This window comes from Sander vitreus, chromosome 24 (assembly GCF_031162955.1).
Source record: "Sander vitreus isolate 19-12246 chromosome 24, sanVit1, whole genome shotgun sequence".
NCBI lineage: Eukaryota > Metazoa > Chordata > Actinopteri > Perciformes > Percidae > Sander > Sander vitreus.
Genome location: NC_135878.1, coordinates 4,095,093 through 4,109,504, shown reverse-complemented (window position 1 = coordinate 4,109,504; position 14,412 = coordinate 4,095,093). Strand labels below are relative to the sequence as shown.

The 14,412-nt window shown below is 41.7% G+C and overlaps 2 protein-coding genes across 3 annotated transcripts in view; one reads left to right on the top strand and one right to left on the bottom strand.

The window, feature by feature from the left end:
- The first annotated feature begins 861 nt into the window (after positions 1 to 861).
- LOC144512910 (uncharacterized) lies at positions 862 to 7,010 on the top strand. The gene is made up of 7 exons (XM_078243886.1): positions 862 to 948; positions 2,077 to 2,295; positions 2,371 to 2,439; positions 2,925 to 3,931; positions 4,112 to 4,249; positions 4,810 to 4,921; positions 5,372 to 7,010. Exons 1-7 carry the CDS (start codon positions 912 to 914, stop codon positions 5,443 to 5,445), a joined length of 1,656 nt encoding a protein of 551 aa, XP_078100012.1. The 5' UTR covers positions 862 to 911; the 3' UTR covers positions 5,446 to 7,010.
- The window catches only part of nbeal1 (neurobeachin-like 1), a 44,653-nt gene continuing 35,945 nt past the window's right edge, over positions 5,705 to 14,412 (bottom strand). For both annotated transcript variants that reach the window (XM_078243884.1, XM_078243885.1), the window contains 11 exons: positions 14,291 to 14,388; positions 14,065 to 14,181; positions 13,835 to 13,924; positions 13,610 to 13,719; positions 13,265 to 13,437; positions 11,665 to 11,759; positions 11,085 to 11,201; positions 10,231 to 10,392; positions 9,813 to 9,961; positions 9,562 to 9,697; positions 5,705 to 8,277 (listed from right to left, as the gene is read on the bottom strand). In XM_078243884.1, coding sequence (XP_078100010.1) covers positions 8,173 to 8,277; positions 9,562 to 9,697; positions 9,813 to 9,961; positions 10,231 to 10,392; positions 11,085 to 11,201; positions 11,665 to 11,759; positions 13,265 to 13,437; positions 13,610 to 13,719; positions 13,835 to 13,924; positions 14,065 to 14,181; positions 14,291 to 14,388 — 1,352 coding nt within the window. In that variant the 3' untranslated portion in view covers positions 5,705 to 8,172. The remainder of the gene's footprint in view (positions 8,278 to 9,561; positions 9,698 to 9,812; positions 9,962 to 10,230; positions 10,393 to 11,084; positions 11,202 to 11,664; positions 11,760 to 13,264; positions 13,438 to 13,609; positions 13,720 to 13,834; positions 13,925 to 14,064; positions 14,182 to 14,290; positions 14,389 to 14,412) is intronic.

Genomic DNA, 14,412 nt, shown 5'->3' with positions numbered 1-14,412 from the left:
GCAAAAAAGTTGTTGCAACTTTTCAGGGTTTACACCGTCCAGATGTTAAATTGAGTATCTGCTTAATAAGAGAACTATAGATAGGTACTATGCAATTTTTTGTTGTTCGGGGCACACACGTTTTCATTCATAATCAGAAGTTGTTTGGTTTACTTTTATTTTGAAAGCTAAACCTACAAGTTCCTGCTAAATGCTGGTTAAATATGGTTAGCTTGATGCCGCTTAGAGTAAATGCCCATTGCCTGTCCACTTGCCTAATACAAATTGGAATCAGGGGCCCTGAGTTTCCATGTACAACCCAGTCACATCTGTAATTTCCACTTTCAATCCACGTTTACAAATATTGATTGAGCTACCCCCGATTAACAAGTGTCATTTACCTTTAACATATCTACAAAACCTGGAAAACAGGATCTTTTCAATGGAATTCCATTGCTAGGCAACAGCCTGGCCCCTTGTTAACTTCCTGTCAGTTGATGCCATTCACATACACTGCAACAGGAAATCAACTTGGGCCTATTTAGAATGTTTATGTTTACATCTGTGAAAAGGTCTTATGTCAAGGAAAACTGAACTGAATTTGCTGCAGCTATTGTGTTCAAACCTTTATCAGGCAAGAACTCAGGGCAAAGTGCATTGAATATCAGCTATCATCAAGATATGGGAGATGCAGATTAATCAATAACCTCATTCAGTGTTATTAGTTCGGGGTTTATGACCAAGACAGTGGTATAAAGGGTAGCCTTTTGTTTCTGCTGTGTTCATCACTGTTGTCTCAGGTAAGCTACACACAAACTGGCGTACCGTCTACACTGCAACAGTCTCTAGGGTTAGTCGCTTATAGAGCACAAGGCAGTGGAAGGAATCGTGCAGCAGTTTAAAGTTTCTCTGTTTATTCTGGTGTTTACAGGATGTTCAAGTTAGTGATACTGTTCCTGACACTGTCAGGTAAGCTCTCACTCCCTCCTCTTTCATTGTAGTTACTGTATGCTTGTTTGATACATTAGTATAGTAATACGATAATTAATTTCTGTGCCAGCATTTATTTAATGTCACACGACTTACTGAATGCTTTAATTTGCAGATGATGTGATTCAAAGAGTTTGTTTTATTATGAACAAAAAAATATTTTGTTTTTTGATATTGAAAAACTAGACTTTTTATTAGTAATTTTATTACAGACGGCCATATATGTTTTCTATCATTATTCTGAGATTATATAACATAATGGTTTTTGATAGCTTATGTGGAGATCACATAATAATTTTGCAAAATAAGTAAATAAATAAATAGCTTTTCTTATGATCTTGAAAAAAATCTCACAATCTTAATACAAAATAACACTATGGTTAGATAAGGAAATATCTTCCCTGTGATCATGAGAAAAAAACATTTTACATTTTTCATTATCTCCATATATCACAATACAATGTAGTATAAAGGTCTCTTCATTTCCGTACTCTGGCCTTCAGTTTTTTGCCCTGTACCATTTTTAAGTTCAATTATTTGGAGAATATAAAAATTCACATTGCTAATTAGAGGCTTTCGACAGACTAGGCCATTTAATAACAGTTTAAGAACATTCCCTTTGATGATCCTAGTTAATTATTTGATACTTTCCATGTCATAGTTAATTTTGGCTTTGTGGTTTGTTGCCTTGGCACCAAAACTGCTGCTTGTGGTAAACGACAATGTAATCAGAGCAACTGTTCAGAAATTAGACTTTGACCATTATTGATTTATTACACCGTTAAAGATATACGCATTATTCTGGCACAATAGTTAATAATTGATGTAAAGGGACAACCCATTTTTTTATCTGTCAACTGGCAAGGGAATTTGTTTAATCAGCAAGGAAGTCTAAGGTTGTGTATTCTAACACCACTAGGTTTCTGCCTGTACTTTATGTGAGCATCTCTTACACTAAATAAATAAGCAGGATGTGCAACCACAGCTACAAGATTTGCATTCATATTTGCAGATCCTTGGTGTAACTGCCATTTAAGAAACCCTCTCAACTTGCGAAGAGAAGGCCAAAAAAACAGCTAACTGTAAAATAAACAATACCCTTCACAGGCCTCCAAGCTGCCCCACTTGCAGTCCCAAAAAGTTTGCAGAAGACATCTTCAACCTATAAGCTCCCTGATGGCTTTCACCAGGGCACTGAACACTCCAACATCCATGAACCTGTTCCTAGCGGCTTCCGACAAGGTACAGAGCCCTCCAGGAGGTTCCTTGTTGACCTCAACACAGGCCTGGTGCAGGAACACGTCAGTGAGATGGACAGGAGAGTGGGTAAGTATATATTCAAACCTAATCAAGAAATAACTACCTAAGCCAGGTTTTACATTTTTACATTTCCACTTCTAGCTTCCATCCGTCCTTCTCTTGAAAAGGGATTTGGAGAGATGGAGAGAAGACACTGGCTGACAGACGAGGGTGAGGGAATTGAAAGCAGTGATGTTAATGTCGGTCTGTTGGTTGCTTACCATTTGGTCCTGACTGAAATATCCCAATAACTATTGGACACCTTGCCATGACATACTGTGCAGACATTCATGGTCCCCAGATGATGAATCTTAATGATTTTGGTCAACTGACTTTCACTCTAGCACCATCATCATATTATACTTACCATTTGTTCAATACTTTGGTTCATGACCAAATGCCTGCAAAACTAATGACATTCCCATCAGCCTCAGCTGTACTTTGTGAAGTGCTAATTAGCTAATGTTAGCATGCTAACATGCTAAACTAAGATGATGAACCTAGTAAAACTGCTAAACATCAACATCCTAGCATTGTCATTGTGAGCTTTTTAGCATGGCTGTAGACTTTTAGTCTTGTTTTCTTTTATGTACTCAATAGAATCACATTATATACCTAAACAAGCATGTATAATCTAAAGGTATTCTGTCTTCCAGTCCCTGTTGATGTTCCAGCCCAGAAGAATGGTGGTGGTTGGGTCCGGGTGGAGGAACCCTCTGCTCCTCATCTCCCCGATGGTTTCAGACAAGGAACCGAACCCGTGATGTCTATCCCAGATGGTTTCAGACAGGGAACCGAACCCGTGATGTCTATCCCAGATGGTTTCAGACAAGGAACCGAACCCATGATGTCTATCCCAGATGGTTTCAGACAGGGAACCGAACCCGTGATGTCTATCCCAGATGGTTTCAGACAAGGAACCGAACCCGTGATGTCTATCCCAGATGGTTTCAGACAGGGAACCAAACCCGTGATGTCTATCCCAGATGGTTTCAGACAGGGTACCAAACCCATGATGTCTATCCCAGATGGTTTCAGACAAGGAACCGAACCCGTGATGTCTATCCCAGATGGTTTCAGACAGGGAACCGAACCCGTGATGTCTATCCCAGATGGTTTCAGACAGGGAACCGAACCCGTGATGTCTATCCCAGATGGTTTCAGACAAGGAACCGAACCCGTGATGTCTATCCCAGATGGTTTCAGACAGGGAACCGAACCTGTGATGTCTATCCCAGATGGTTTCAGACAGGGAACCGAACCCGTGATGTCTATCCCAGATGGTTTCAGACAGGGTACCAAACCCATGATGTCTATCCCAGATGGTTTCAGACAGGGAACCGAACCCGTGATGTCTATCCCAGATGGTTTCAGACAAGGAACCGAACCCGTGAGGTCTATCACAGATGGTTTCAGACAGGGAACCGAACCCGTGATGTCTATCCCAGATGGTTTCAGACAAGGAACCGAACCCATGATGTCTATCCCAGATGGTTTCAGACAGGGAACAGAACCCATTCTTATAATCCCCTTGCGCTTTAGACAGGGAACCGAACGCTTTACCTCTGGGGTTCAAACAAAAAGAGTGGCTTGTAAGGGGGAGGTCATCGATGGAAAATGCTATGAGTTCAACCCAACGTCGCTGGCCTTTCAAGATGCACAGGTTAAGACACATCTCACATTACAATTTTAGGCAGGGACGGTAATTCAGCCTAGTTAAACTTTCAGTGGTGAGTCCATGTCACCAATACGGTTTTGTTTCAAAGACCTCCCCATATTGACAAAAATCTGTTTGTAGCTCTACAAATTAAATCTCAGACTTTTCTGTGACCTTTGTCTCCAGGCTTTATGCAGAGCTCTCGCCCCGAATGCTGAGCTTGCATCTGTAACCACCGCCGATCTGCATTCCCGCCTGGTTGCCCTGGCAACCAAGGATGGCGAGAGCAACCCTGTGTTGACCTGGCTGGGAGGCATAGTCAAGGCAAGTTCCTCTCGTCAACTACCTGCATTTGGAATAATGTTTTGGAAAACTATCTCGCATCACCATTTTTATTAATTTGCTTACTGACTGTGACGCCAACAGTCTGGCCCTGTACTGGGGCACATAATGGAGGCCAAGGAGAGTGTCATCAGATATGTTATCAACAGGACAGATAGTGTTATTCTTACCTTGGTAAAACATTGACCTTTGAACTTTTATTCTTTTATATGCTCCATCTGTTTCTGTGCTGTCACTGAACAAGGCCAGAAAGTAACAACAAAAAAGAAAATCGTAAAATCATACTTATGCATTGATGCAACAGTATTAACAATCTAATAGTAAATAATATAACAGTAATGTAATTATTTTTACTTTTGAAACTTTAAGCCTATTTTTCATATTCTTGTGTTACCCTTGCTACTTTTACTTTGGTAAAGGATCTGAATACTTCCTCCACCACTAATGTGCTGTCAGTTTGAATAAGAATGGTTTAACCAAGCTTATACAGTATGTATGAAATATTTTGACTGTACTGTATGTGTTGGTGTGGCACACCTCAGAACCAGCAGGCATCGTGGGTAGACGGGTCAGAGTGGAGTTACAGCGACTGGATGCCAGGTCACCCCAACATTCACACTGATAAACCTGTCTGTGTGGAGATGTTTAAGATAGGTAAGAACACACCACAAACAAAACAACACAGACTAAGGACTGATTTATGTCTGAAATCAGCATTTCCTGATAGACTTCTGTATCAAGCAGGCAGGCCATTAAAGTGCGACTATGTAACCACCTTTAACTGCATAATACATTTAAGGGTTACAGATCAGATAAGCCAAATGTCTGGCTATGTCACAAAAAGTATGTTAAGATAAAATATTAACTTGTTTGAAGGAATCTTTGCCCTGGGGCACTAAGGACAACCTGACTATCTGCTTAGACATGAACCTTATTGTTCTGTCCCTTCAGCACAATTGTACATTTTAGATAAATACTGTAAATACCAGTAACCAGACATGTTGGGCTTTATCTTATTATTACGAAATGCTCTTAAAAATACCGGAGTGTTATGTTAGGCGAGCAAACATGTCTTTTACAATTCTGTCTCTACCCTTTTTGCAGACGAGAGCTGGTGGACGGCAGCCGACTGTGAACTGAAGAGAGCGTCCATCTGCTCATACCAGATCACTGCATGAAAACCACAAAGAAACACAGCATAAGAGGGTGGCTCTCTTCATTTATTCTCTTACGAGTACCCTTAACAATCTTATAGACAATGTTGTTTCCATTAGTTTGGGCTACCGTTGTGTGCATCGGTCTCCATTTCCTTAAATAAAACCTAGCATTTTACATCTGTGCGTTTCTATTTTGAAATATGTGCACAAAATTGACAGGAGGAAAAAATAAGACATAACATTTGACCTTAGACAGATAAACCACAATTCATATAACCCATTTAAATTTAGACAAGACTTTAATGATCATTTTCCACTTGTGTATACAAAGCAGTTTATACAGATTCGGGAGCCAAGTTAGAACAATTTGTTACAATTTAGTACCTGGAAAGTGCAAAAGTACATTTCAAATACGCTGAAATAAAAATCATGCTGTACATTATATACTGTATTCATAAATAATCACAGATATACACACATCCATTTAGTGATAGTCACAGAGAATGTTGCTAAGACAAAATAGTACTTTTTGATTTTGCTTTGAAGTCTTATATTCTTGGTTCCCATTGAAACTGGAGGTTTAACATCTGGAATGCTGCTTTCATTTGATTTACGATCAGGTCGGGGATGATAAGCTTCGGTAATGAGAGAAACCTGTGTCAACACCACACTGGGATAAAGGCACTCCGTTTGTTGCAGTCGTGGAACAGCTCAAACAGTGGTCTTTTGTCTGAATGACAAATGTAGATGAACGAAAAAAGAAAAAACATTTTATGCACCTTTTAAAAAAAAAAAAAAACTTCAAAGGACAGATTGGTCTTTGCACTCCATCTTGTTGTGACATTTAAATAAAATCTAAATACAAAATCACTTTGAACAATAAAAAAAGTAAAGAGAACCACAAGAGCAACCCTCTGTCCAATGCCGAACCCATGAGCCAAAATAATCAAGGGCTGCCATGGTTCACAGAATCAGAGATACCATATCAACAGAATTTGGCTATAAAAAACAGACATGCATCATTGGCATGTCCACACACACACACACACACACACACACACACACACACACGGTGCAAAAATATAAATCACACAGTCTCACCCACAGGAGCTTCATACTGTGGTTTGTGATTCTGATTAAGTAAAGAAATCACATTCACACAATGTTTAACAACACGTCTTCCAAGCAACCACAACAAGGCATGCAAACCTCGATGCCCCATAAAATAAAAAACTCCTGTGAAATAGGTCACTTCACAATGAGCAGGAAGGAGAATGAGATGTGAAAATAATAAAGGATGATAGTTTGAGGATATGATGAGAGCTAAAGGAAAGGGAGGGAGTTACGGTACATTTACTGTCCCAGTTAAGCTATAGGAAGACTGGAGATAGAGGACTGGAAGAGCAACCAAGACAAGGACAGAAAACAGGAAGAAAGCATCAACAGCTACCAGATGAAAGAGCTGTATTGCTGTTAACACTGACATATCATAAAGCCCTTGAGGATTTCTTCTTTCTCCTTTTGCAGGTGTCTGAACAGTCAGAACAGTTTAAAATATGCCATACAGGTGTCTGTAGTCAGACAAAGTGTGATTTTAAAAACTGCTACTTTTACTTATAAATAAACATGATTTCAAGTAACTTAAAAACATTCAATGAAGTGTGATGTGACTTTAACATCATCTCTTTCTGTACTGCTGTGATAAATCCTCACATGGAAGCCTCTTTTGTTTGAGAATGTAGTGTTTTGCCTGTAGTGAGAATATTTCTTTCTTTCTTTTACAAAACTATATCGTAAATGATATGCCAACATTAAAGACAAACGCTACAAATGTTTCTAGAACAAAACAAGTCCGCTATATCCAAACGTAAATAATCATGACTTCTTCATCATGGCGTCTGCTACCTAATCTCAAAAATGCACCAAAAAAGCCATGCATACGAACAGATGCCAAGTTGCTGGGCACATGCCTAAATCTGTACAAAAAAAAACAAACCCCAAAGAAATCAACAACAAACACACACACACATATATAAATATAAAACACATAGGAAAGGCAGAAGGTTTGGTCTTGTGAGTGATGGAGCCGTTTTACTGCATAAGGCTGCTGTGTGGCAGCTTTGAGGCAATCATGAAAAGTCTCGGCTTACAGAGCAAAGGCCCGCCTGTCTGCATCAAAGGCAAACTAAGATACGACAAAAAGGACACTTGAAACCATATTTTGACATAGAGCATGGCAATATGCTGCACATGCGCACACACACACACACACACACACACACACACACACACACACACACACAGGAGAGAAGTTAACTGATCAATCCCTGTCAAATTTAAGCTGAGCAGGTCGGAGAAACAAAGTGGAAAAACATTAGGCTGACCGTGTAGTATCATGTAAAAATGATGATGACTAGCTGAGGGATTAAGAGCCATGGTGTTTGGGTTGGTGGTGGTGTGGTGGTGCTGAGGCTGGCACTACTTTTGGATTTGAACCACAGCGCCAGCGCCATACGCTCAATCCAAAGCAGAAATATTCACACAGACAAACATAACAGACAAATGGCAATGCCCAATGCTCTAGCAACCCAGAACCCTACCTATTAAACTGTGAAAAGGTACTGGAGGAACTGAAGGGAGTTCCTCAGACAGAACGAAGCAAACTGTTTGGTGAACGAAAGATATGGGTGATAGGAATGTGGGATGTGCATGGAGGGGAGGGTTCAGGGCTCGGGGACTGGGATGGGTTCAGTTGTCGTCGTGCTGGGTGTTGTACACCGTCTCCCCCGAGGAGATCTGGGTCAGTCTCTTGCTGGAGCCCCACAGCTTCCGTGTGATCTGGCCCGAACGCATCTGAGAATAGTGGAGGAAGAGGAGGAGGAAGTGGGATGAAGGAGAGTGGGGAAAGAAAAGCGTGAAGTCAAAGGAAACGGGGAAAAAAGGAGGAGGGATATGATTCATGAGTGGATTCAATAGTTAATTGGAACTTGATTGACTTGTGAAGCATCAAAGAAAAAATCAAAGCCTGATTCACTTTGGTGAGAAAAGATGAAAAGCAGAAAAGTGTGATAATCAAACTATTCAGAGAGGGACTACCTGTATCAACCTCTGACATCTACACTATCATACTATTTACATTATCAAAACATTAAAGTCTATCTTGGCGCAAGAGTATTGGATTGCATTATTAGATTGTAGCTACACTATTAATATGGCTTGAGTTTGAAGAAGCATTAATTTGTTCACAGCATAATTGTTATAGTTGTAGACTACACTCAAACACGTAACATAATGACACTTCAGGTAAACAGCAGGGTTTGGAGTTGATCCCAGGGCAATGGCCAAATCAAGTCAAACATGCCGGATGCCAAATATTCTGAAAAAAACAGAATGAGGTAAGCACAAAAAGATGTTTTCATGTCACAGCTGTGTTTCTAGTGGTCACTGTGTCTGCTCAGCTGTGTGCTAAAAGGAATGTGTTAAATCTGTGTGGCTCAGATGTAAATTGTGACTGGGGGCGACAACCATCCCTGAGAAGGAGAGGTGACTGTGGATTAAAAATGTCTTTGAGGACATTGAGGCCAAGCATTGCAACACAGGTGACATGTGCAGCATCTGTATGTGTGTGTGTATGTATGTGTGTGTGTGTGTGTGTGTGTGTGTGTGTGTGTGTGTCAGATCTACAGTAGTCTCCACAATCTCCACAGTGGTGTGTCAGTGATGGGAGTATGGTCTGGCTACACTACCTATCTATTCTAGGATAGGGAAATAACGCTCTCTATTGTTTGTATTTCTTTAAACCGATCAGAACCGTCCTGGGTGACACTAAGCCCTGATAGTGGCGATAGAGACAGGGGAGGAGGACATTCTGCGTGTAAGAGACGTGCCGGATGTGAAGCTTTATCCCAGCAATGTATATCCGTGGAGCCACACTAGATCTACAGCAATGTGGGGGGAGGGGGGGAACTAGAGCTGCTGGACTTTATGGGAGCTGGAAGTGGGGCTGAACACCAGCTGGTCGCGCTGGTGTAGCAAGCGGGTTGGCGAGCGAGCTCGAAGTGGGGCCAGCAGGGGGGAGGCCATGAGCGGCGATCCCTCCAGGCTCTGAGCGATGTAGTTCCTCAGCGAGTTCTTTACCTCCGCCGGCTTGCCCACGCCCACGATGATCAGCTTGCCATCCTGCAGGCCCACCAGGACGTGGCTCTGCTCCTTAGTGACCGAGACGCAACGCACAGGCACCCTCATGGCCATGGGCTCCGTACACAGAGACAGACTGCACAGGAGAAACAATTATTTCAATAATGTCCACATGCTCAGTCTGCGTTTTATAAAAAAAAAAGGCAGTTTCTTAATCTAATAAATTGTAAGTCGATGTACAACGAGTTTACCTGTAGAGGTCACGGATGGACAGGTATCCCTGCTCGCTGCCGATGACTACATACTCCCCTGAAACACACATATCAGTCACCTGCTCCTTCAAAGGCTCACTGCAGAGGTGCTTTCCATTTACAGAGTAAAGGTGGAGGGCATTTTTATCCTGGGTAGAGAAAATAAAACACCTATGAATAACGATTTTCAACTTAATCTACACAAATCCATGTTCATAAAGCTGCAGCTCTAGTCCAGCCAGCAATTAGTAGAATTTGAACTGGATACTTTCAGAAAAACTGTGCAATAGCTCACTAAACAAATGTTAGTCATGCCTTTCACACATTAAGTGCAAAAAAATGGAGATTCAGCCTACTCGTTTTCCTAGATTGGCCCTTTTTCAAGCAGTGTCTGTGTGTGAGAAAACTGTGCATGCACCTTTAGTGTTGCTTTGCCCTCGATGCAGGTGTGGACCAGAAGGTGACCCTCCCAGGACACGGCCAGGTGGAGAATAGAGAGCGGCAGGGAGCTGTCGCATGGCGGGCGCAAGCAACGCATGTACTGACCCCGACGCACCGTGTGGATGATCACTGTCCCATCCTGGAAGCACACAGTGTTTCATTCATATACATTTTCATAATGGTAATTAAAATCATTAAATTAAACTAATACCTTAAAGTTATAACAAATAGTCAAATTTCTCTTGTGACAACACTCCACTTATGTTCTCTACTTTTTCTGTTGGGGAATTGTAAATTAAAACAATATTAAATAAATAAATTATTTCCCAGTTTAGTTATTTAGACTCCAACCTTTTAATCAAACAGCAGACTGAAATGTAAGCCATACTTTTTATAAAAAGAAAGTTTCAGTCAGCTGTAAAAGTTGGCTGAAAATTCTCAACAATTATTACATTTTCAGCAAAACCACATAAACGGCAATTGGTGTTGTATTGTTGGCAGGGCTTAAAATGAAAGATCACTGTCATTTCAGATTCAAAGCCACTGAACACCAAACCTTACAAATCTCTTTACCTTTAAAGACCCAGAATTACACATACCACTGACTTTCAGTGTAAACCCCACTTTCCAGCTCATGAGCTCAGCATGTGATTAAGTAATTTTTCAAGAACACACATGATTCGATCTCCAGCATGGCACCATCATTCTTTCGCTCTCATGATGTATTTTAGAGGCCAATTTACATCAATTACCAGGATGAGATGAAACGCAGCAAAAGATGCCAAAACATTGGGAAACTCTCAAAAGAAGCAGTACAGTGTGTGCTCTTACACGTGATCCAGACACAGCCATGTCCAGCTCCGTGCTGATACTGACACTGACCACCTCGTCCGTGTGTCCATACAACACCTGTACTGGTTTGGGACAGAGACCCACGGGAGCTCCACCCTGCACAACAAAGCAAACAAAACCGACTGAGACGGGGGGAGGGGGAGGGAGAGAGAGAGAGAGAGAGAGAGAGAGAGAGAGAGAGAGAGAGAGAGAGAGAGAGAGAGAGAGAGAGAGAGAATGTATCTGGTCGTGTGACATAAAGAGAGAGGAAAGTCATACATTTTCCATAAATTACAAAGCTTATCAATGAATTAGGGATATTAAAAATATTCTTAAAGTTATTATCAACTTAACAACTTGAATAATGCCTAAAAGTAAAACCCAGAAATGAATACTGGCCCCTTTAACTTTGAGAACATTAGCAAAAAAGCATGTAATTATTCAAGGCTCCCCCAATTAGTGAGAGATAAACAACAAGTTTTGTGTCTGCATGTTTTATGAATGTAAATCTATTACTCTAAAACTCTATTTGCAGATCAGTATCTGTTATGGTGTATAAGTGAGTCCTGACTGTCCTAACCTGCTGCAGAACCTGCCACACCATGCAGGTTGTGTCTCTGGAGCCGGAGATCAGGTGGATGCCACAGTGGTCCGTTGACAAGCAGGTCACGATGTCTAGAGGGATAGTGAACAAAACCACAGATTACTGCAGGTGTGACGGCCCACGCCGCTCCACTAGGTGTGCCTGTTTTTCTTGCAGGATCAGTGCCACCAGGAAGAGCTCCGGGCTTTGAAGTCAATTTGACATAGCGGCCAAACAGTGGAATTACAACTTCCACGTCCGTCGAAAGATGCCATTGGGCCCAAATAATCATTTTCCCATAGACTTACATGGTGAAAGAGATGTCTGTGAATCAGTGGATAAAGCTTTTTTATGAGCGTCATAACTCTACTTTGGTCTCTTTTCTCCTCTCTTGTATGGTTTAACAAGTCGCTGATTTGTTCAGAGAGATCTCTTTGTGTCACAGAGCTATGTATGTTTTTTGGTGATTTTGTGGCACAGAGTTTGAGTGGCCTTGTAAACACAGCTAGTAAATTGCTGCTGTTAGGCTTATGAGCAAATTCCCTTTGGAGTTTGTTAAAAGTTTTTTGTAGTGTGGTAACAAACGTGGCTAGAGCAGTTGTCTTGGGTGCACATCCATGGCCAGTACTCCGGTTGCCTCGCCGCCCAAGCAAGCTATCCGTTTATAAATACCCGCTGCAAGGTACCTGCAGACTAGGAGGGAGTTTAGTTAGTTTCTGGTTAGGCAGTTAAGCCGAAATTATACTGTCCGTGTGCGTGTGGGCCTGAGGGTCTGACGGAGTGACTTAAATGTTGTCATCAAAGGGTATACGTGTAGGATCTGTGTGGACGTCCACATACCTGGAATATTCTTTTGACCACATGGACATGACTGCGCAGCCATTCTGCTACAAGTGGTAGCGTGGCGATCTACTGTGCTGGAACGAGTCCTCCAAGCAGATTGTATAAACAGACCAAGTATGTGCATGTGTCTGCAGCTGTCCATGTCCAGCCGTAGAACATTTAGTTGGACACTTAAAATTTTTTACTAATTGTGTTAAACACGGAGTATTTTGGGTCAGGAGTATAACACTGGGTGTACATACTGACCAAAAACATCTGACTAAAACAGTAAAAGATTCCCAAGTTGCTTTCTTTGGCATATCCTCCTGCTCTTCTTTTTAATCTCCCTCTTTATTTGCTCCTAGGTGAGACTGGGTGACAGGTTGGGGAGTGGGGAGGTTTCTAAAACTAAATGACATCTTTGAAGAGACATAACTGATTACTGACTTTCACGTTTCTTTTGATTTTTTAGAATGGTTTTTGTAATCAAATTACTATTTTACGCTAATACCACTCTCATCTTTGCAGCCTATATATTTTTTTTTTTTAAATCACTTTTTACACACCATGTTGCTACAAACTCAAACATCCAGTGGTCATATAGCTGCTTCTTTACCTGAGGCTAACACCAGTATGAGGAAGGGCTAATTATTTTGAATGGATATCTACAAGTTGCAGATTCATCATCATCATGCTTGGCCTGTTTGTTTTGGATGTGACACAAGTCAAGAAGCAGACTTCTCTTCACAGAATTATGTGTAAGGTGTGTGTATACCCATGTGTCGGATGTGCTGTCCCACAGTCCTGCCCTTAACAAGGGAGGTGACCCGGAGGCTGTTGTCCCAGTGGCCACCGCTGAAGAGCAACTTGCCATCATGTGAGACCACAAACAGCCCGGCTGTTACCTCCATGCCAGGGGCGAAAGGTCCGGAGAGGAAACGCTGGGTTCTAGGTGAAGAGGGTGAGAGAAGACAGACAGACAGACAATGCAGAGAGGAAGGAAGGAGGGTTGGAGAGCTTAGAAAGATTTGTCAACATGGTGGTAAAGGCGGCATTGCATTGTTTCCACAGAGCTATGCTGTTGCAAATGTATTGCATTTGCATGTGTGTGTATTCTCACTTGGCATTGGACACTGTGGGGTCCTTAATGAAGGTGAAGTAGTTGGAGATGTTCTTGTTGTAAGGCAGCCACCCATGGGTCCCAACCAGGTAGTTCTGACTAACTGTTACCTGGAGACAAACACCTTTCATTCATTCCTTTTGTTTAACATTTTAAAAAGGAGTAGAAAACAACTATTCTCCAACGATTATTATAATGACTATTAGTATTAACGCCAAGTCTCACCATGGTGTCAGGGCTCCCCTGGGTGATGAAGGAATGGGACTGATTCTTTGGGACCACGGCCTTAACCAGCGGCACATTGTCACTGATGCCCTGCAACATGACGGGGGAGAGAAATCCAAGTTATTTTAGGGGGCTATTTTGATGAAATGTGCATAGTAATAATTTTGGTTAAATTATTCCTGACTAGTGTTTTGTTTTAGTTCAAACACTGAGCAGTAGAGAGATCAAACCTCAACAAAGAAGGACTTGAGGTCGCTGAGGTGTTCGAACATGCTGAGAGGACATGAGTCTAGCAGAGCTTTCCTCTTTTCCACTTCCTCCTGAGACAGACGCACTGGATGGGGCTCCTATGCAGTCACACACATACAAGAGACTAAATCTGATTCATTAACACAGATACAGAACTTCATTAGCTTGAGTCATGGTAGGTTTAATGCATCTGGAGTGTGTCTGCACCTTGAGTAACTGGCAGGGTGTCTGTCCAAAGTTGCTGATCATGCCTTCCAGAGCCTTACGCTCCTTTTCATCAGTGATGGCATCCAGGTCCACCGCCCCTGCAACCCCAAATCAATAAATAT